Source organism: Cornus florida, unplaced genomic scaffold (assembly GCF_030987335.1).
Source record: "Cornus florida cultivar Cherokee Brave unplaced genomic scaffold, ASM3098733v1 CherokeeBrave_3.0.0_Hap2_Chr08, whole genome shotgun sequence".
Classification (NCBI taxonomy): domain Eukaryota; kingdom Viridiplantae; phylum Streptophyta; class Magnoliopsida; order Cornales; family Cornaceae; genus Cornus; species Cornus florida.
Genome location: NW_026775578.1, coordinates 18,873,495 through 18,896,159, shown reverse-complemented (window position 1 = coordinate 18,896,159; position 22,665 = coordinate 18,873,495). Strand labels below are relative to the sequence as shown.

Sequence of the window (22,665 nt, the reverse complement as noted above, 5' to 3'; positions counted from 1 at the left end):
ACAACCTTAAGATTTTCTCACGGATTTTCTTATCACTAACTTTTTTTTCGTAAGTGACGCAGTTCAGAAATTATTTCAAGAATACTAGAATAAAAATTAGAAAAAGATTCATCTTCTTTTATCATGATGTTCCCAAAGTTATAAGAAAGCATCTGAATTTTGGATAACTTCACTTTTGAAGTCCCTTCATGAGTAACCTGCAAAATATCTCAAGCTTCTTTAGCAATTTTACAATAAAAAATTCTAGCATATTCAGATGGAACAACAAAATTAATAATTGCATATAAAACTTTTCCATTAGCATCATTATGCTCAATTTCAATAGTAGTAAAAACAAAAGCATCTTTTAACTCTTTGACTTCTTTACCATTCACAGTTTTATCTATTGTAGGTGGTGTATAGCCAGATTCAACTATTGCCCAAGTTTTACTACCAGAATTTTGCAAATAAACTCTCATCTTGGATTTTCAAAAATTATAATTATCTCCTTCAAACAAAGGACCACGTTGATTAGAACCACCTTTTTTCAACGCATATGACTTGATTAAAAATCAAATTTTGAAATCAAAACAAAACATTCCAACAAGGATCAACTCAATGTGTAGAAATTGGCTCTGATACCAATTTGTGAGTCGTACGCAGTGGAATATTTAGAAAGTTTTGATTATTCTAAAAACAGATCTTGTATTTTTCTAAATTTTTTTATTTTAGCAATTAATAAATTAATATCATGTAATATAAAATAAAGCAAAGTAAAGTTAGAGATGACACCAGGATTTTAGCGAGGAAACCTCAGTTGATAAAATACGTCAACTGTTTGCGTGGAAAAAATCTCGTAGACTGTATAGTCCAAAGTAAACCGATCAAGTATGCTTGAAACAAAGTACACTGAACTTTGACTCTGGCTCGATCACACCCTATCGTTTTACCAAACACCAATTGCATGCTGACAATCCTCTGGCTTTGCGACTCCCCGTCCAACAGCAACTTGACCTCAGGCTTATGCTTGATTTTTGTAGAAGAGTAGCAGGTAGATCAGACAACACTCCTCGAATACTCTAACCTTTTCAAAGTGTGAGCGCTTTTACTTCTGTTCTTCAACTCCTGGATTTGATGTAGAAGTAGATCTGCTTTTGTCTGATCGAAGTAGATGCAACTGAATGATCACGATTAAGATTTGAACACCACAACTCTAAACTCACTATGTGTTTATGTGTATGTGTTTTAAAAAGACAAACAGACAATTCTTTAAGAATTTCTGAGACAAAAATCTTCATAAGGCTTTTAAGAATAATAAACTGATAATGCAAAAGCAGTGAATAAACCTATGTGTATGATAAGGTTTATATAGAGTTTTAGAATGTTCTAGTCACTCTGAAAATATCATAAAATTTGTGCATAGGACTTGGAACAATTCTAAACCAACTAAAAGAGAAATCTGAAACAAGAAACTGAACTTTCCATAAGCTGTCAGGACTCTTGAACCGGTTCAGGAATTTGGTAACTGGTTCAAGTATGGCATAATTAATTCAAAGGCAAAGCTAAAGAACTTGAACCGGTTTAGGAATATGGGAACCGGTTCAAGTGTGGCAGTGAAAAATAGAAGTAACTTTGAAGATGCTTGAACCGGTTCCAAAAAGCTTGAACCGGTTCAAGTCTGCCAAACTAGAATCCTAAGGCTAAAACTTGGTAAAAACACTGATTTGGAATTTTTGGAAAATATACCAAGTATGGAACGTGTCCTAACCTTTTTAGATTTCTTCCTAAAGTGTTGTTCTTTCCTTTTTGTGATGATCTCAGTTATGGCATATTTGAACAACCTTCCAATTCCATGGTGTCGTCGATCTTGATAACTTGCATTACAAGTAACTTGAATTATAACTCGACTTGGACTTATTTTGTTTACGATAATTGCCAAATACAAAATAATATCTCACATAAACAAGCATTAGAATTTTTGAAACAGAAGGGAGTGAGTGGAGAACACAAACCTTGTGATCCGTGGATTCCTCCTCCTGAAAAATCTCTCTTATAAATCTCTCGAAGAGATTCGGATTCAGAATCAATCTGTTCAACCAAAAGATTATTATACCTAAACTCCTTGGGAAAGCACTCATCTGCCTTGGCCCCTTCAGGCACCGATGATTGTTGCCATGGAGTGTTGTTGAGAGGAAGCTCTTCTGGGATAAACAGAACATCTTCAGGCACTGATACTCGCTGGTTGTCACTTGCACTGCTGTTTAGAGGAAGCTCATTTTTCCTTTTAAGGCGGCAAACAACCATTGTATCCTAAAGTACGTCTTATACAGTTACCTTTTCATTGATCAATTGACTATTTCATCATGATTGCTTAGACACAAGTTTAGAAAATTAAGTCACACGACCTTGTCAATTTTTGTAAGTCTTTCCAAGGCAAATTTGTCAGAACATAAGCTTATCAAAATAAACTCTATCCTATTGTCAATTTGATCAACTCAAAACATAGCACCATTTCTTATTCATTAAACATTGAAAAAGATTCATTTACAACCGTAAAACCACCATCAATGACCAAATTGTGGCCGGTCACATACTTGGACTCATCACTAGCCAAATACAGAACAGCTTTGGCCACATCTTCTGACTTGAGAGACTCCCCTTTGAGGTTTAAATATATATCATTGAATTCCTCATCTTTCAGCTCAAAAAACTCCCTTGCCAACGCAGTTGGAACAGCATAAGGTGACACACAATTAACACGACTGCCGAACTTTCCTAGCTCCACCGCGGTGTTCCCGGTGAGCCCGAGCAATGCATGCTTGGAACATGTATAATCATGTGAAGCAACCCCTCCAATCACTGAACAAACACTAGCTGTGTTAATTATGGTTCCATTACAAGCCGGTATCATCACACGAGCTGCGTGCTTGGTGCCCAAAAATGGACCTAACACGAAGAATTTTCTCAAATTCAGTTGTATGGTTGTCAAGAATGCTGGGTTTTTTTTATTCCTAAGATGCCTGCATTGTTGAACATTATGTCAAGCTTGCCGTGCTTGGCAACAGACTTGTCAATGGCATTTTTGACATCTATTTCATTTGTGACGTCACAGTGGAGGAAGGAAGCGTGAGTTGGACCTAACTCCCTGCATATTGAATGGCCAAGATCATCTTGGATGTCGGCGATCATGACTTTGGCGCCGTGTTGGCAGAATAGCTTCGCTGTGTAGGATCCAATGCCGGCAGACCCGCCTGTGATCAGAGCCACCTTACCTTCCAATGTAATTTTCACAATTCATGACAAATCAAGAATTCAACATGGCTGGTCTATGAAACAACTTTGGGCCCTTTTCTTAAGAAGTCAAGTCAAAAGTGGCAAAAGAAATTTAGCACCTATAAGCTTAAACTATTAAGCTATTAAAGATTGTTGCTGGTAATTAAACTTGATTTTAATCAATTATAAATCAATAATATTTCCTAGAATAAGGGATACATGTTTTGGTTAGTCCAAGCATCTGTAAATCATGCATAGTCCAAGAGTCATTTGTTTACTAATATGTGTATTAAATGTTGTAACTGCCTCAACTCTTGGAATAAAAGTATTTTTCAAATGTTTCTCTTTAGTTTTCTCCCAAATAGTACTAATGTTATGTTTTCGATCACTGAATCGTCGACTTGGATTTAAAATTGGAGATCATTAGTATTATTTGGGAGAAACAATGAAGAAGATCTGCTTATCAAGAAAATAAAATAAAGAATAAAGATGAGGGTATCTGAGGACCATACCTTCTTGCGGCAGTTGGTAGTACTGGGAGAGTCGCCATAGTTGAAAATTTTGTAGAAGTTGTGGAAAAACAAAGCCACACACCAACCTATAAGCTAAGAAAATATTAGCCCAACTTGTAATATTAGGCAATATCACTGGTGCTCATGACCAAGCTATGATATGATTTATATAAGCAAAATATTAACCAGATTTACAAGCATCATAACTAACTGTAGTCCCAAATATAAACATGCTCAATATTTTACACACAAAATTTACCTATAAATTGTACTACCGCTTTCATTTCAGTGGGATTACCTCATTTATTTCATTTATCAGGAGCGACTATTATAAAGCACTCATCAATAAAGAAATATTTTTACTATAATTGGGACAGTTGTTTAAACAGAACCAAAGTCATTCATGGAGGAAAACATGAGAAATCAAAGGGCAGTACCTTTTCTGCAACACCAGAAAGCAATGGGCTACTTTCACAAACAAAAGTGGCCGCCAAACTACTTTTCCCCTGCGCTCAGAGTGTGAAAAAATGGCTGCCAAAATTGTGGAAAAGGAAAGTCTGTGCAGAGGATAAAGCCCACTTATTTCAATAACGCCTTTTTCATCATAGGCAGGGGTGCTATGCTAGTACGACCTAAAAAGCTTAAGCTATTAGGTACGGTGAACGCCCTATTTGTTTATACTCATTTCACTTATCATTCATAAAGTAAATTTTGTTCCTAAATTCGGATGAAAAGTGAAATAAATATAAATAAGTTGGATGTTAGTATAGCCACCAACTATCCCTCTGTACTCCATTTATGATGTTTGCTTGTTGAGACTAGAGTGTTGAAAGCCAAGTCCCAGGTGCTGTCAATTTTTGTAAGATTAAAGTTTTCCAGGATAATAAAACTTTGTCACTGTGTCTAAAATGGTTTACCCAGATACTTTCATCATTACACATCTGAAAAGACTAAGATATAGTGACATGCAATTTTACGGTTAAGCAAATGCCCAGCCATCGTTGTCTCTATTGACAAAAAAAATTTCTTCTTAGAAATTAAATTTTTTCCAAGGGAGAACAATTATTTTATAGAATTGGCATCCTATATAATAGATAATATCAACAAAATAGATCATGCCGTTACAAATTTCAGTAAAATATCTTCTTTTGCTCTGTTTTTAAACTATTAAATCACAAAAATCTTGTAAAGTTGTTTCACCTTAATTTCCTTTGTTGTAATCAATTCGGCGGGATAAGTGTATAAAACTCTTCAAAAGTATACTTTGCGTAGCACTTTTACCCCCTATTTGAAACAGTGGGTAAAAAATACCCCTAATCTTTTCACATTGTGCAAAAATATTTATCAATCAGAAATCTGACATAAATTAGTATTATAATACCTGTTTTGCCATTTTACTTTTCCGAAAATCCCCAAGGGATATATATACTACTAATTTCATATTATAAGGTGTTATTGCACATTACCTTATATTATTATTTTGTTTAAAACTTTTTTCTCTATACGTATCTCTAAACTTTTTATTTTGAAACTTTGAGAATTTGTAGAACAAAATTTTGAATTTTTTGATATTTCAGTTTACTATTTTTTACTATTTTTTTTTTCTTTATTATTATTTTTTTTGTACCAACATTGTTAAACATAAATAAAAAAAAAAAAAAAAGAAAAAAAAAAAGAAAAAAATCCCAATAGCAGTGTGCAATGGTTTTCAAAGTTTAGAGCAGATTTGTTTTCTTTGGCTTGCACTTTATTTTTGTTTTTTATTTTCTATTTTTATCTTTACTTTTCTTTTATACTTTTATTTTTATTTTTTATTTTTATCTCTACTTGTGCATTGTCGCAGTTCTCCAATAGTGTCATTTTCGGTCATTTTACAAAATTATTTATTTTATATATTTTATAAAATGGTTCATTTAGTCAACTTAGGGTTTAAATTTGTCAGAAAGACTTATATGCACCAAATTAAAAATTTAAGGGTGGTTTTTGTACATGAGGGGTATCCTCCAATAATGTTCTTTTCGGTCATTTTACAAAATTATTTATTTATATATATTTTATAAAATGGTTCTGTAAGGATAATTAGTCAACTTTAGAGTTTAATTTTGTCATCAAATAAAAACTTTAATGATATTTTTATTTTTACGTAATGAATGTGATATGCATTGTAAACATACTTTATGATAATTTTTTATACATATCCCAATTTGGCACCATAAATCTTAGAACAATGCTAAATAACGCTTCAACACCAAGAAGCTATGCTTTGGCGGTTTTTTCTGTAGAATTTCTCCGTTTTTTATTTAGGAAACTAATTTACCAAATAATTTTATGTAGAGAAAAAAAAAAAAAAAAAAAAAAAAAAAAAAAAAACTTAATATTCTATCAATAATGTATCAAATACATCATTTGGTTCAATCCAAGATCCAATTTGATGGATTTGAAATCTTTTCTGTCGGATTCGACTTTATGTTACTTTCAGTGGATTGTATGGCAGTCTATTTTTTATTTGACCATTCCTTGAAAAACCTATGTTCTTTTCAATCATTAAATTAATGAAAAGAAGGCAATAAAATTTGGGTTAATTACAATGACACCTCCTAAGATTTGCTATATTAATGGTCATAAATAATTTGGCTTTTTTTTTTTATAACAAAAACACTCCTTAAGTTTGCAAATTTAAACAATAACACCCTAAATATGATGAAAGTACATGTTTACCCTTTGACCACATAAAATGACCAAATTACCCTCATTCAAAAAAACCCTTCTTCCAAATTTTCCATCTTCCCATTCATTCCCTGTGAGCCCTTCTTCTCCGCCGTCCATCAAGCCACCACAGCCCACAGCCGAGCTCATCACCGTCCCGCTGTCACCCTCATCCGAGCCATCCACAGCTGCAATCTAGTACCCTCCGTGAGTCACATATGGTCTATTTGATTATTAGAAACAAGGCCCCAATATTTTAGTTAGTGTAATGTAGATTATTGAGTCAATTTGAAGATAGATGGAGCTAAGGTTTGGGTGAGACAAAAATTGCAGAAAAGATAACAAGGGTAGTGCTTAGTGTGTGGAAGATGACCACCAATATCTGGTAGTATAGTCCCATCTTCAAGAATCCCACCCTCACCTCCCACTCCAAGGTGAATGTCGTCCCGGTCCATCATGTAAAGAATGTCATAAATTTGATTAATAGTATGCCCAGCATCAGTCCATGCATTAGTGTTAATAGTTATTGCCTGCACCAAGTTAAGGTAATGTATATATATAAGAGTCTGAAATTATATCACCAGTGTTGTGCATATGATCAAGAGCTATCAGTTACAAATGAATGTCACTAGAGCTTATTTCAGTAAACTATATCAAAGAAGAAAAAGAATTAGGAAGCATGATCTCCAAATGTATATATAGTATATCTAAAGTACCAAAAACAATTAAAGTTTGCTTGGAGCATACTTGCAGTTTTTGCTTGAGGTTGCTTGAACTCCATTTTTTCCGGCGTATTCCATTCTTGCTGTCGTTTGCTTGGAGCATAGAGAGGTTAGAGAGAGAGAGTACAGGGTTTGAGAGAGCTCGCTGCCATCATCCGCAAGCTCACAGCCAAAGCCATTCACAGCCAGCCCATCTCCACGTCGGGGTTCACAAGCCGCCGTCGACAAAGCCGGATCCGTCTCGCCGGGCACTGCCGCAGTTCATCTACAGCCGTAGTCGCAGCCGCCGCAAGTCATCCACGACGATTTAGTTCTACCACCGTTCTTAGCCGAACCAACCCGTCTCCCATGCCCAGTTGTCTGCCTTCCCCATCTCCCCACCATCCGAACCGCCATCAAAACCGATCTTCTTCTTCACGGTCGACTCCTCCACTGTCGTCGCCTTCTCCACAGCCGCAAGCCGCCTTCGCCATCATCCACGGCCTAGTCCACCGCCGCTGCCATCTCGTCACAAACCAGACCATCACGGCTGAGTCTTCACCACAGCCCATCGCCGGCACCACCTTGTCCGAGCTCTTCATCGTCCGTGCATTTTGGGTGGACAGCTATGGAGCACATTTTTTTTGTCAAATATTTATTCATAAGGCTGTGTTTGGTCAAAGAGGGACTGAAAGAGAAACGAGAGAGAGAGAGAGAGATGAGAGGGTAGTTTAGTCATTTTAAGTGAGGATTAAAATATATCTTAGGGCATATTAGACATTTCATGTCACTTAAGGCTATATTTGGCTTTGTTTTTTTAAGATGGGGTGTCATTGTTCAAGTTTGCAAACTTAGGAGATGTCTTTGTTCAAAAAAGAGTTAAGTTGTATATGACTGTTAATAGGCCAAACCTTAGGGGGTGTTGTTGTAATTAACCCATAAAATTTCATCTTTATCACTTTTAGTCCATTTCATATTGGCCCAATTTTATTTATTTACCCTTTGATTCGATTTTCTTTTTCAAATTTCATATGTGGAGAGATGGTAAATCTTCATAGCTCTTTTATTGCAATTAATTCAACAAATTTTGTCTCAAGTTTTCACAAGCTTTATATTTATTATTTATATATTTTAAAATTTTCTACGGACATTATTCGGCACTTCAAACTTGGTGAGTTGCTGTAAACTAGTGATTTATGATAGGGACAAGACAATACAATTTGAGTATCTCATCTTTTGTCAGGTTAATTTTTTTCTTGAATTTATTTTTATTATATATTTTTGGGGCATGAGTTTTAATAGAGAGTGGAAGAAAACTTTTATATTGAATTATATTTTTTTGGATCCACTATTAAATCTCTATTATTGATGACGTCTAATGGTAAATAAATAAAAATTTTAGAGAGGTAATAATATAAAGAAAAAAAAAATTAGAACCTTATATTGGTTGGGGCCTTAAGCGAACCCTAATGCCTAAGGCTCCAGCAGTGAAACTTTTTTTCTTGTCATTTGGTAATCGATGTAGTTACAGTTTTATTCAATGATAAAAAAAAACACCAGTTTTATTCATTGAACATTGAAAGAGCTTCATTTACAGTTGTAAAACCTCCATCAATGACTAAATTGTGGCCACTCACATACTTAGACTCATCACTCGCCAAATACAGAACAGCATTCGCTACATCCTCTGTATTGAGAGATACCCTTTTGAGGTTTGAATATATATCACCGAATGACTAATCATCCTTCATACCAAAAAACTTCCTTGGCATCGAAGTTGGAACAACATAAGCCGAAACACAATTAACACGAATGCCAAACTTTCCTAGCTCCACAGCGGTGTTCCTGGTGAGGCCGAGCACTGCATGCTTGGAAGTTGGAACATGTATAATCATGTGAACAAACACCTCCAATTACTGAACAAACACTAGCTGAGTTAATTATGGTTCCATGACGAGCTGGTATCATCACACGAGCTGCGTGTTTGGTGCCCAAAAATGCACCTACTACGTTTGTATGAAGAATTTTCTCAAATTCAGCCGTATCGTTGTCAAGAATGTTGGGATTTTTTACTCCTACGATCCCTGCATTGTTGAACATTATGTCAAGCTTGCCGTGCTTGGCAACAGACTTATCAATGGCATTTTTGACATCAGTTTCATTTTTGACATCACAGTGGACGAAGGAAGCATGAGTTGGACCTAAGTCGCTGCAAATTGAATGGCCAAGATCATCTCGGATGTCGAAGATCATGACTTTGGTGCCGTGTTGACAGAATAGCTTGGCCATGTAGGATCCAATGCCGCCAGATCCGCCCGTGATCAGAGCAACCTTTCTTTCCAATCTAGTTTTCAAAATTCATGTAAGCAAGCATTAGGATCTCACAAGAGTCAAATAGTTGAACAAGCTAGACTGGTCTATGAAACAACTTTGGTCTCGTTTACTATGCATTCTTAAGTAATTAATGTCAAAATTTGCAAAATAACTTCAGCATCTAATCATCATATTTCACAGACACCCTTGTGTTTTATAATCTCACTTATCTTTTGTGTACTGTGTTATTTTATGGCTATAAAATGTTTGATTCATTCAAAAGATTGGAAGGCAAAATTAACCTACTCATCATTGACAGGGAAAATAAGTGGAATTATAACTTACAAAGGAGGCCAATAAGATTATGAAACATAAAGAGATCTATATAAAATATTAACAAAATTCAAAAAAGATAAGTAAAATTTACTCATAATTATAACCGTCAATAAAACCTATAACTCACACTGGTAGTAGGTTATCCAACTGTCACAAGGAATAACAACACCCTGCCAAATAAGTTTAAACAATAAAGATAGTTTTGATAATTAAACATAATTTTAATAAATTATAAGCTAACAGTATTTTATAGGCACGTGGATACATGTTTTTGGTTAGTCCAATGCTCCAACCATAAAGTATTGAAAGTTGTAAGACATGTAAATAACGTGTAAATATTTTGTAACCAAACACAAATAGAAGACTACTCATCTCATTTTTACTACCGGTTGATGTGGTCCAATTATAAATGTATAGAATCGTTAATATGATTCAATCATAAATGTACAAATATACACACAGACTATAATTACAAAATCAGGAAAGACTTAGACATGCATTTATTCTCATTTCTCAAGTAGATTAACCAGATATAGTGAAATAAAGTATTTATCAAGGGTATCTCCCTCTCAACTACTCTCACAAAAGTATATTGTTATTTTAACCCTCTCTTTCCAACAAAGAGGTACAGTGTGTATGATAAAACAATATACATACATACATATATACAATGACTATTGACACCCTTTTTGGTAAATTTTGTATTAATGACATGACAACTAATTTGGATATAAATTGATACGTGGAAAAGGTTATAGAAGCGAGGCAAAAGAAATTGAAGCATTTGAATTATTTAATGGATAGGGATTATAATTTTAGTATTTATCTTTTAGTTGATGTAAGTTAAGTATTTATGTTTATCTTTAGGATTAGTTTATTTTAAACTTATAGTTTGTTAATTAGTTTATTTTGAATTTATAGTTAGTTGATAGAGTCTGGGTGTAACTAGAATGCTTATGTGTAGGATGTTGTTAACATTTTATTCTATAAATAATCAAGGAGGCATGCTGAGATATAGGTCCAGCACCCTCAGAATTATTATATTTATTTGTTTGCTTTCTTAAACACTTTTCCCAAATAGCATCCTTCCTATCTCTATCTCTCTCCCTATCTATTTCAGTCTCGTTCTATTTCTCTCCTTATATCTCTGTCTCTCTATCTCTTCTCCCTATTACTTTCTATATCTATATTTTCTCCCCTTTCTATTCTCATATTATTACTATATATTATTCACTGATAAAGTCCTTTTAATTAAGGCTTTGTTTGGATTGAGGGAATTGGAGAGATTTGGAGAGAAAAGAAAGGGAAGGATAGAGTTTAGTGTGTTTGGGTGGAGGGAATTGAGAAGAAAAGAAATGATTTGGAAGGATTTGGAGGGATAGGCTATTCCTCCAAATCCCTTCAGCACAGTAAAAACAAATCCTCTCAAAGTTGAGAAGATTTGAGAGGATTTGAAGGGAAAGGATGACAAAGACAGAATTAACCTTCCAATTTCTATATACAATTTAGGGCAGCAGCTTCTCAATCCTCTTCTCTCGCATTTGCAAAGCGCCGCTCCTCTTCTCTTGCGTCTCCGACGAAAACTCACCTGCTTTCTCTCATCAAGGTATTAACCTCTTCTCTTGCGTCTCCGATGAAAACTCACCTGCTTTCTCTCATCAAGGTATTAACCTAACCCAAATTATCTTCAAATCCTTCTTCGTTTCATTATTTTTGTCAATTTTGATTGCAAAGCTCATATATATATATATATATATATATATATATATATATATGCTATGCAAACATATCAAGTGATTTTGATGCTTCCAATTCAGTGTATTTGGCTCTGCTTTTTTATTCAACCAGTGAATTTCATTGTTGTAATGTAATATAATTGTTTTTGTTCTGCAGCTAAAAGAGGCCAGGACAGTTCTCTGCCTAACGGCATTGGTGACGCAATCTATGAAACCCCACAGAACAAGCTTCTTCAAGTGGTGTTAGTTTCTCCTCAGGTATTACATTAACTCATAGTGACACTTATTATAGAAAAATTGCACTGCCCAGTGTATATACTGCCTTAGCACTATTTTGCACAAAGTGGCCGCTTTGACACTCGAACCCACATATTCATATTTTTCAATGTTTTATGATTTTTGAAAATTTTGTTCATTTCTTTTGTTCCATTATAGTATTCAAAGTTGCAATATATTTCTCTTATAATCAATTTATCACATAGTATACAATGAGATGATTGGTGTCTGGTGATATTTCTTATGCTTCAAACATGATGAATCTAAATATTTGTAGTGATTTTTACACAGGTGGGCATATTGTTAGAAATGACTTGCTGACCATAATAATTAAGCATGAAGGATTTATCTGTATATGCATCTATTTGATTGATAAATATTAGGATCTTGGGTTATTGTATTTGCAAGAGTTAAAGAAGAATGTTGAGACTGACTTGTTTCGGCTAGATCAGATGTAATTGGCGGCTATTGACCATTATTCTATTCTTGTTATTTTTAACGCAAGAGTACACTATAATACCAAGGAGGGCTTCATGACTCAAAAAGCAATACCCATATTCTCTTTCACTTGTAATTTTGTATACTCTGGTCTGTTTATTTTTTCTTCTTTTCCTCTTTTATTTTTCTTTTTCTTTTTTCAAAATTGTGCATTAATTTGATGCATTATTTTCATACAAAAAGTAACGGTACTACATTTTTTTCTGGTTATTAATATATCATTTTGCATTTTACAATTTTAGATGGACAAACAACAAAATGACATACTGCGTTTCCATCTTATGTGGGTATAAAGACGACGCCAAATTGCAACTTTAGTCATTCTCCTTGCCGTGTATTGGTTTAAGCGTAAAAAACGTAGAAACTATGTAGATAAACCTATTACACAATCAGAGATTGAAAAACAAATAACACGGGATAAACTAATGAACGAGCTTAGGGTAAGTGAGAAATGTCGTAACATTACTCGTATGGGACCAGAAGCTTTTCAAAATTTCTATGAGATGCTTATAAGAGATGGTGGTCTTCGACCCACAAAACATGCAAGTGTTGAAGAGCAAGTTGCTAAATTTCTGCACATTATATCACATAATGTGAGGAATCGGACAATGTCATTTTTCTTTTGTCGCTCTGGTGAAACCATAAGCCGTCATTTTCATAGTGTGTTAAAAGCAGTAATCTCATTAGAAGGGCAGTTCCTTAAGCAACCTAGTGGATTGGACATCCCCCCAGAAATACTCAATAACGATAGGTTTCATCCATATTTCAAGGTAAACATGATTAGAACTTAACTTAATACTTCAATTTTAACGATTTTATAAACTATTACATAAATTTTATTCTAATGATTTTATCTCAGAATTGCAATGGGGCAATTGATGGAACACACGTTCGTGTGAAAGTATCTAACGAAAATGCACCCAGATATCGTGGTAGGAAAAATTATCCAACAGTAAATGTGTTAGCAACTTGTTCATTTAACATGAAATTTACCTATGTTTTACCTGGATAGGAGGGTACCGCTTCAGACTCAAGAGTTATGGCTAGTGCACTAAAAAGACAAGGAGATAAATTAATACTTCCGGAAGGTAATTTTTGTTATCATTAACTAAAATCTTTAAGATATATTTTTTAATACGAAGCAAATATTAATTACTATTATTCTTAATAGGAAAATTTTATCTTGCTGACGCCGGGTACCCATTAAAGGCTGGACTTATCACGCCTTATAGAGGTGTGCGCTACCATTTAAAAGAATATGCCTCACGCCGACAAGAGAATCCTAGAGAGTTATTCAACCTTCGACATGCATCATTGCGCAATGTTATTGAGAGAATTTTTGGTGTGTTGAAGAAATGATTTCCTATCATAGGAAGCAGTACTGAACCAACATATGATGTTAAAACTCAAGTTGATATCATTTTAGCTTGTTGCATCATACACAACTATTTAATGGGCATGGATCCGGATGAAAGCCTTTTTAATGAAGTAGATCGGGAGCTCTTAAATGAAACTCCACATGAAGAGCATGGTCCAATGGAAAGAAGTGAAGATCATAGTTTGGGAAAACACTTGAGAGATTCAATAACTTCCCATATGTGGCATGACTATGTAGCTAATCATGTGTAATACCTGAAATGTTTTATTTGGTTGCAATAACTTAAAACTTATTTGCTTATGTTTAATTTTTCTGTAACTTATTTTATGTCAGAGTGCTTCATTTGGAGATGTAGAATGCTAATTATAGCTTGTTATAAACTCCTACCTTGCAAACAGTTTTTGTTTACCTTTAGTTAAATGATTTATTTTTTCCTTCATTTCTTTCTATTATATTTGTTTTTATATAGATATAAGAATGAGTAATCAATTAAACATAAGTGGTGGGTCGAAGAGAGATAGATGTGTTTGGATTGCACAAATGGATGATATTTTTGTAGATGCATTGCACAATCAATTTGTGAAGGGGAATATGATTGATGGTACATTTATAACAAAAGCTTACAGTGAGATTGTTGATGAATTGAAAGAAAGATTAGGTATCGATATCAACAAAGATAAAGTGAAGAATCGATTGAAAACAATAAAGAAAACATTTAACGAGTGTTTTGACTTATTCAAAACTGGTTTGAGTGGGTTTGCTTGGAGTGAAGCAACAAAAATGTGGTATACTGAAGTTTGGGCTTCTTTAATTGAGGTTAGTTATTTAATTGAGATTATTTATTTATTTATTTATTTTTTCTTTTAATAGTTACATTTATTCTGCCTTTGTTTTAGCTTGAAATAATGATAATGTAGTTTTTTTTTATGTTTCGCCAACAGTCAAATCCAGCAGCGGAGAAATGGAAAACTACTCCAATTTACAACTATGATAAGTTGCTGGATTTATTTGGCAAGGATAGGGCAACTGGGTCTAATGCAGCCACTGCTAAGGAGAGGATTAATGATTGGGCAACAAAAGGAAAAGAGAAGAGTAATGAAAGGGAGTCAAGTCCTAATGATGAAATAATGGAGAGCATTGATGCTATTGATCACATGGTGTCCCGGAATGAAGTAAGTTTGGATAATACATTTTTTATGGATCATGAGTTTGAGAATATGAATATGATGTCTCCTGAAACACCTTCAAGTGCACCTTCCCATTCCACTTCTTCAAAAGGAAAGAGAAAAAGGAATTATTCGACTGTTGATGGAGATAATGAAATAATTGAAATAGTGAGAGGTGTGACTGCTTCTCTAAAAGAGGGAAATGATATTCACAAAACATTCAACCATATTTATGAGAAGTGCAACTAAAAGGGAAAATATGAAGAAGAACTCTTTAAGATTTTGGCAGAAATTGGATTAGAGGGGTATGCAGCTGTTAAGGCCTTTATTTTTCTGACTAAGCGTGACCATCCTGAGAGAATGACACAATTTATTGGTTGCCCACCTGTGCTTCGCAAGATACTCCTGGAGGAACTGATGTCCAATGATTCTTGACGTTGATAATGGTTTCGGTTATACTAACTTTTGACAATGTCTTTTAAGTTGGTAATATTTTGGAACAATTAGTAGAACTTGGTATTATGTCTAAGTTTAATTATGTATTTTTTTGTATCTATTTTATTTTATTTTATTTTTTTGTTATGGAGCTTTTGGTATGTAAACTCTATAGAACTTCGTATGGTGTGTTGAAAGATGGCATATGTTTTTTTTTAAGGTCTTGATGAATTCCTGAGTAGGCGTGTGAATGTAGAAACAAAAAACTATAATGGATTAAAGTCTGTGTACTATGTTATACTAGGCGTGTGAATGTAGCTTGGATGTGAATTGAGGCTATATTGTGTTCAATTGAGAAGTGATTTGTTGTGTCGTTTTGTTATAATTTTACTTTTTGTGAATTGAGCCTATTCTATCTTCAATTGAGAAGTGTTTGAGAAGTGATTTTTTACTTATATATATTACTCCTTGTTTTAAAAAAATTTGTTTACCTATGTAAGGGACAAGCAAATATTGATCTAAACACAGGGAATTAGGGGTGTGACTACATATTTGTGGTGTTACAGGTATAGAAGAACCATATATATGTAGCACTCTTTTATCCAAGTTAAGAAGCATGTGATACATAATTGAACAATGTATTGCATATCTTACGTATAGACATTGATTTATAGTAAAATTGTCTATTAAGAATGTACTAACTTTTAGTTGGTATTAATTATTTAGTATTATTTTAATTATCCAAAAAAAAAAAAAAAAAAAAAAAAAACCCTAAAGTTTATGAAGAGATGAGAAAAATGTGGTATAAAAATCTTACATCCATATCTATCTATCTATCTTCGAAGTATGTTATCAAGTTATATGTATATTATCAAGTTACTTATTAAAAAAAAAAAAAACAACAACAGTAGTATGCTATCAAGTTATCTTGTTTTTTTAGTTATTATTAATTTTAGTTTCCAATGAAACTGAGGGAGAGAAAGAAAAACCAGTATGCTATCAAGTTATGAATGATTATTTATCAAAATATATAAAAGGGTAATATAGTAATTTCATTATTATCCTTTCCTTTCTTTTTTCTCCTCTGTTTTATCCAAACAAGCATATTATGTTTTCCTTTCTTTTCTCTCCTATTTATCCAAACATTATAGCTATCCTTTCCTTTCTTTTCCTTTCTTTTCTAATCCTTTCTTTTCTTTTCTCTCCTCCGTATCCAAACGAAGCCTAAGGCAATTAGAACTCAAAGAGGAGTTATATTTATTCTATTTCTTCTCGAATCGTCTGATAGTCAATATTTTCAAAGAGACTAGCGTTGACAACTCACACTTGAACCATATAATTGGTTTTGGCACACCCGCATCATATCAATTCCGAATCGGATCCAAAGAGTCGATTTTAGCGTCAACAATGACAGACCCATAAATATTTTTGATGGGGGGCGCTGTTGAAGAATAAAAAAAATTGGATTAAAATATTTTTAGAATAAAATAACAAATATGAAAATTCAATTTTTTGTGACTTGTCCAGCACATGTTGGGCCATCTCCAACTTGTGTCAATGTGAAAACTAGATTTTTTTGACCTTTCAATCTTATCCAATAAGTGAGCCGATTTATTTTATTTTATTTTTTACTACAAAAATTAATGGATGCATGAATATTTAGTGGGTATTTTCAAAAATTAAGTGGGAATATGAGTGTGTGAAATAGAATTGATTATCACAAATGAGGGGGCGGTAGAGAGTGAAAAGGGAAGACAATTATTTTTTGGATTAAAAAAATAGTGGGGGCAAGAATGTTAAGTATAATATTGAGTGGGGGCATTTTTAAAATTGTAACAAAATATATAACTAATAATGTAAATAAAAAAATTTCCAGTGGGGCGGTCCCTAATTGGATCCGTGCCTGCATATATATATATATATATATATGAATAAATTAGAGGATCTGATGATCATACCTTCTTGCTGCAGTTGATAGTATTGGAAGACTCGCCATAGTTAGAGAATTTGTTGAAATTGCGGGAAAACAATGTCAGGGGACTTCAGTACCAAGCTCTGATCTAAGAAAATATTAACCCAACTTAATTTGTTAATTTGTAATAAATACTCCGTATCAATTAAGGAATATCACACAAACACACCTAACCAAGCTATGATTTATCTAAGGAAATATCTACCAGAATTATAAGCATCACAACTAACTATAGACCCTATTATATAAACTTGCTCATGTATCACGTGCATGATTATTATAAAGCACTCAATAGATTTTTAAACAGAATCAAATTATTTATGGAGGAAATTAAACAAGAGAAATCAAAAGGTGTACCTTTTCTGCAAACTTAATTCACAAAATTAGCTTTTCCCCCACTTATGAAGTCTGGAAAAGAGGGAGCTCATAAGAATTTGCTGCCAAAATTTTCCCAAATTGTGGAAAAGAAAAGTCTGTGTAGAAGACAAAGCCCACTTGCGATAAGTTATGGATGGCCTATACAGTTGCCTTCTCATTGATCAGTTTGATTATTCCATCATGATTGCATAGACGCGAGTGTTGAAAACTAAGTCGCAAGAGCTTGTCAATTATTTCAAGTCTTTCCAAGGCAATGAAATTTGGTCCTTTTTTTTTTTGGCAAGATTAGAGGGAGTGCAATTATTTGTTAAAAATGACATCCAAAAAAAAATGGATGAGATTGAAGAAATAGATCATTTCGTTACAAGTTTTAGTAAAACCTTTTTCTTTTTTGAGGGGTGGGGGATCTAAATCCTCTAATGTGCCATTCCGCATATATGGGAGAGTGGAGATTGCTCTATATGGGGGGCCGGATTGCAGGTCCATCTTATTTGTGGAATCACACTTTATATGAGGTGATCTCCACCTTTTACTTGTGCACGTAATATCTTTCGAGAATAATTTTTTTTTTTTTTTTTTTTACTTTTTCTTGCACTGATTTTAACTATTCAATCACAAAAAGCTTGTGAATTTGTGCACTTTCCCCTTTAATTTTCTTCGTTGCAATCAGTTTGGCGCCGTAAATTATAGGATAAAGTCCATGTAAAATTTACTTTGTTTTTTTTTCTTTGTTTTTTCTAAAAAAAAAAATAATGGCAAAATTTACAAGTTACACATTTTATAATGACATAATTTATAAAATTTAACGTCAACATATAATGCTAATCCTAATGACTGGCCTAATTTGAAATGACTTGACAATTCTTTAAGAGCCACACTTGCGGATATAAACGAAGCTTTACCTGGGCTTAACACTAGATTGGAAGGAGTTAGCCCCATTTATTCGGTTATTGGAAGGAGTTGAAGATTTGTTCAATGATAAATAATAAATAAAAAATAAAAAATAAAAATAAAAAAAGCAGGAGTTCTATTAATTGAACATTGAAAAACCTCATTTACAACAGTAAAACCTCCATCAACGATCAAATTGTGGCCACTCACATACTTAGAGTCATCACTTGCCAAATACAGAACAGCTTTGGCTATATCCTCTGCCTTGAGAGATACCCCTTTGAGGGTTGAAATTGCATCATTGAAATCCTCATCTTTCATATCAAAAAACTCCATTGGCATCGGAGTTGGAACAGCATAAGGTGATACACAATTAACAGGAATGCCAAACTTTCCTAGCTCCACCGCGGTGTTCCTAGTGAGGCCGAGCAATGCATGCTTGGAACATGTATAATCATGTGGAGCAAGACCTCCCATTACTGAACAAACACTAGCTGTGTTAATTATGGCTCCTTGACGAGCTGGTATCATCACACGTGCTGCATGTTTGGTACCCAAAAATGCACCTACTACGTTTACACGGAGAATTTTCTCAAATTGAGACTTGTCATTTTCAAGAATGTTATTGGCTTTTTTTATTCCTAAGATGCCTGCATTGTTGAACATTATGTCAAGCTTGCCATGTTTGGCAACAGACCTGTCAATGGCATTTTTCACATCCGTTTCATTTGTGACATCACAGTGGATGAAGGAAGCATGAGTGGGACCTAAGTCCTTGCAAATTGAATGGCCAAGATCATCTTGGATGTCGGCGATCATAACTTTGGCACCATGTTGACAAAATAGCTTTGCTGTAGAGGATCCATTGCCGCCAGACCCGCCTGTGATCAGAGCCACCTTACCTTCCAATCTAGTTTTCAAGATGCATGACAAAGCAAGCATTAGGAGCTCATATTGAGTCAAATAGTTGAACAAGGCTGGTCTATGCATGAAACAACTTAATTTGGGCTCTGTTTGCTATGCATCCTTAAGAAGAAATTAATGTCAAGAATTGCAAAAGAACTTTACAGAAACGGATTCTCTTGTGAAATCTCTTACAAACTCAGCAGACCTCGATTCTGTCCGGTTTCAACCAAGCCATCATCTTGTTACCTTCCATGTTGAATTATTTTTTATTAAAAAAAAAAAATTGAATTTGCAAGTGATAAAGTTGAATAAAATCGATGATGATGTGGCTGAAATCAAATCGCAAGATTGAGTCCTACAGAGTTCAAGAGAGATTTCGGTAAAGGGATCAAAGTGTAATAAATCGCCCTTCAATTATTACTCAAGTGCAACTAACCCCCGACTACAAATAACCCCCTCCCACTATGAAATTGATTCTAGGCCCCAGCTACAAATAACCCCTTAGGACTATGAAATTGCTTAAGTTCTAGGAGGGAGAAAGTTATTCCAATCGCCTCCCAAGGCTCCCATCACCGGAATTCCATAAAGACATTTTTGCCCTTATTTAAAATGGCGCCATTTTACTCTTATTTTCACATTTATAAGTATTGCCATATCATGTGGAGGATCACAATAAAAGAAACCAATCAAAATATGACACCTCACCAGCCATATCTCTTCCTTAACGGCTCTGCACAGAAACACACACTCTATCTCATCAAACCCATCTTCTTTCTCTCTCGTAAAACCCATTTTCTTCATTGGTTGTTAATGGTTACTTCAATTCTTATGGCTTGCGATGATTAGAACACAAAAGGCTTTAATGGGTGTGAATAAACAAGGACTTAAAATGGGAAACATGGTATAAGGAGAAAATCAAAGTCGAACGAGTCGACTCAGAAGAAGATGCAGCGTCAGAGATGTATGGGCGTGGATCAGCTTGAACGACTGAGATTGCGAGAGGTCGAAGAAGATGACTGGTATAAACTAACTTCATCTTCTATCTTATCATTTCCTGATCCAACCCGGTCCGGTGTCCCAATTACAGTGCCTATTCGGCTACGAACAGTCGAACAGCGTAGGATAGTCGGGTCTGAACCAGGTTTTGTTGCTTCAATCATTCGGAAACGGTGGTTTTCATGGATTTTCCTGTTGTTCTGGCATTAGTGTGTACTGATTCGCTTATTATATATCCCAATACAGAGTTTTCACTTCTATATATATATACAGAGAAAAAGACACAAAGTTTTCATTTCATTATATATGTGTGTCAGTGTGGGTAGATATATATATATATATATATACACACACACACATACCCCTTGGCAATTAATCTGTGATTGATTCAAAGACGCACACCCCTTGGCAATTAATGTGTGAACGATTCAATGATATGTATGTATTTATATACATACATGCAAATAGAGATAAAAGATAGAGAGAGAGAATTGATGTAAATGATGGATTTTGGGAAGATTTAAGGTTAAATGATGGGGAATGTTTGGCTGGGGTTGTCTCTAATAGCAATAGGACACTATGGTCTTTTACCTTTTAGGAGGTCTGTAAGGTCAATTAGTTTGGGTTGTTTAACGAACAAAATTAATCCGCTCGATGGGATAAATTTTTTTGCTACATGGAGTATAGTAGAAGGGTGGTTTATTGGACTTTTCCGTGCTTTTATGACAAAATTAGAGGAGGTGATGAACATACCTTCTTGCGGCAGTTGATAGTATTGGAAGACTCACCATTGTTGGAGAAGTTGTGGAAAAACAATGCCCCCAGATTTCACCAAGCTATGATTTATCTAAGGAAATGTTAACATCAGTACATCTCGTTCCTAGAAGTGTCCCTAATTCCTAAATCACAACTACAGAGTTTGTTAAACACAAGACTCAAATCATTCACTGAGGAAAAGATGAAAAATAAAAAAGGGCATACCTTTCCTGCAACAGAAGAAAACAGTGGGCTGCTTTCACAAAAATGTTCTCTCTCTCTCTCTCTAAAGGTTTTCAACTCTACTTTCATTTAGAATCTACAGTCTCACACCGACCTACGCCTAGGTGGTTTTTTTTAGGAGTAAAACACCTATCGAGGGTGGGCAACTATCAAATCAAATTGATGTGGATTTAATAGGTCCACAACACTGCAAACTTCATTGAAGCATGTGAGTTGTGAACTACTCCCCCAATCACCTTTCCTTTTTAGTCTAATCAATTTGGTACCGAAATTTAAATGATGAAGAACTTGACGCCAAAATATCACCCAACCCCACTGACCTAATTTTTTTTTTTCAATTTTAGTAATTAGATCAAAGACATGTCCTTTCAAGTGAAATAAATTTTGTTTAGTCACTAAAACGTGAATTGCCTTGTTAGGGGGTACATTTTTATCTTTTTCATTGAAGCCAGCTGTTTGAAAGACAAGACACTGCACTAAAAATAACTCCAAGGATACCAGCACCCCCAACCATCCCCAAACCAACAAAACCATCAACAGCATCAACAACCTTACTTACACAAGTCTATCCCCCTTCACTACCACCCTCCATCAATGGGAAAGCATTCCTATCACCCACCATTAAACCTATCCGAAACATAAGCAACATAATCACTGCCCCTACCTCACCAAAGGATCACTCACCTCACTCACATGATATCATTCCAGATCATCTACAACCTACAAGTTCGCAGACTCAGCAAATCAGGAACTTCAATCCATTACTTTATAGCTCCCCAGCACACCAGATTGATCGGCTCACGGAACAACTACAATGGAAGGATGAGAATTTGGGCAAAGCACTGGACATGTTCAAGGAGAAGAACAAGATAATCTCAGAATTAAGGGAAGAAATAGCTCAACTTAAAATCCAGAAGGCTTCATCAATCAATCACCAAAGCTACATGAACACAATTTCAAAGTTACAAGCTGAGATTGCTAATCTCAAGACACAGAGCAGCCACCAACATCCACCAACAGCCACCACCTCCGGTGACCTGACAACCAATGTGGACCCAGGTTTGAACTCTAATTTGAATTTGAATTCAAATGAAACAGTCAAAATTTCAAGACATGTGCCTTTGCAGTCAGCCTTACCTCTTGTCCCACACACTACTCCAATAGAGGTAACCACTGACAACCTTCCCACCAACCACATACCATCTCCTACTTTA

At 34.6% G+C, this 22,665-nt stretch overlaps 1 protein-coding gene and 2 pseudogenes across 1 annotated transcript; all 3 read right to left on the bottom strand.

Moving 5' to 3' along the window:
• Window positions 1-2,494: 2,494 nt before the first annotated feature.
• On the bottom strand, window positions 2,495-3,802 carry LOC132269816 (secoisolariciresinol dehydrogenase-like; annotated as a pseudogene).
• Window positions 3,803-8,671: 4,869 nt separating this feature from the next.
• LOC132268466 (secoisolariciresinol dehydrogenase-like) lies at window positions 8,672-17,810 on the bottom strand (annotated as a pseudogene).
• Window positions 17,811-18,578: 768 nt separating this feature from the next.
• LOC132270610 (secoisolariciresinol dehydrogenase-like) lies at window positions 18,579-21,608 on the bottom strand. Its single transcript, XM_059771781.1, has 3 exons — window positions 21,434-21,608; window positions 21,206-21,299; window positions 18,579-19,460 (listed from the first exon to the last, which is right to left on the bottom strand). The coding sequence occupies exons 2-3, from the start codon at window positions 21,241-21,243 to the stop codon at window positions 18,632-18,634; spliced, it is 867 nt and encodes a 288-aa protein (XP_059627764.1). The 5' UTR covers window positions 21,244-21,299; window positions 21,434-21,608; the 3' UTR covers window positions 18,579-18,631.
• Window positions 21,609-22,665: the final 1,057 nt, after the last annotated feature.

Excerpts from the sequence above, each read along its gene's own strand:
- LOC132270610 (XM_059771781.1), bottom strand. The coding sequence starts at position 21,243 with ATGGTGAGTCTTCCAATACTATCAACTGCCGCAAGAAG. Across the intron at positions 19,461-21,205 it reads CTATCAACTGCCGCAAGAAG|ATTGGAAGGTAAGGTGGCTC; the intron begins GTATGTTCATCA and ends CTTGAAAACTAG.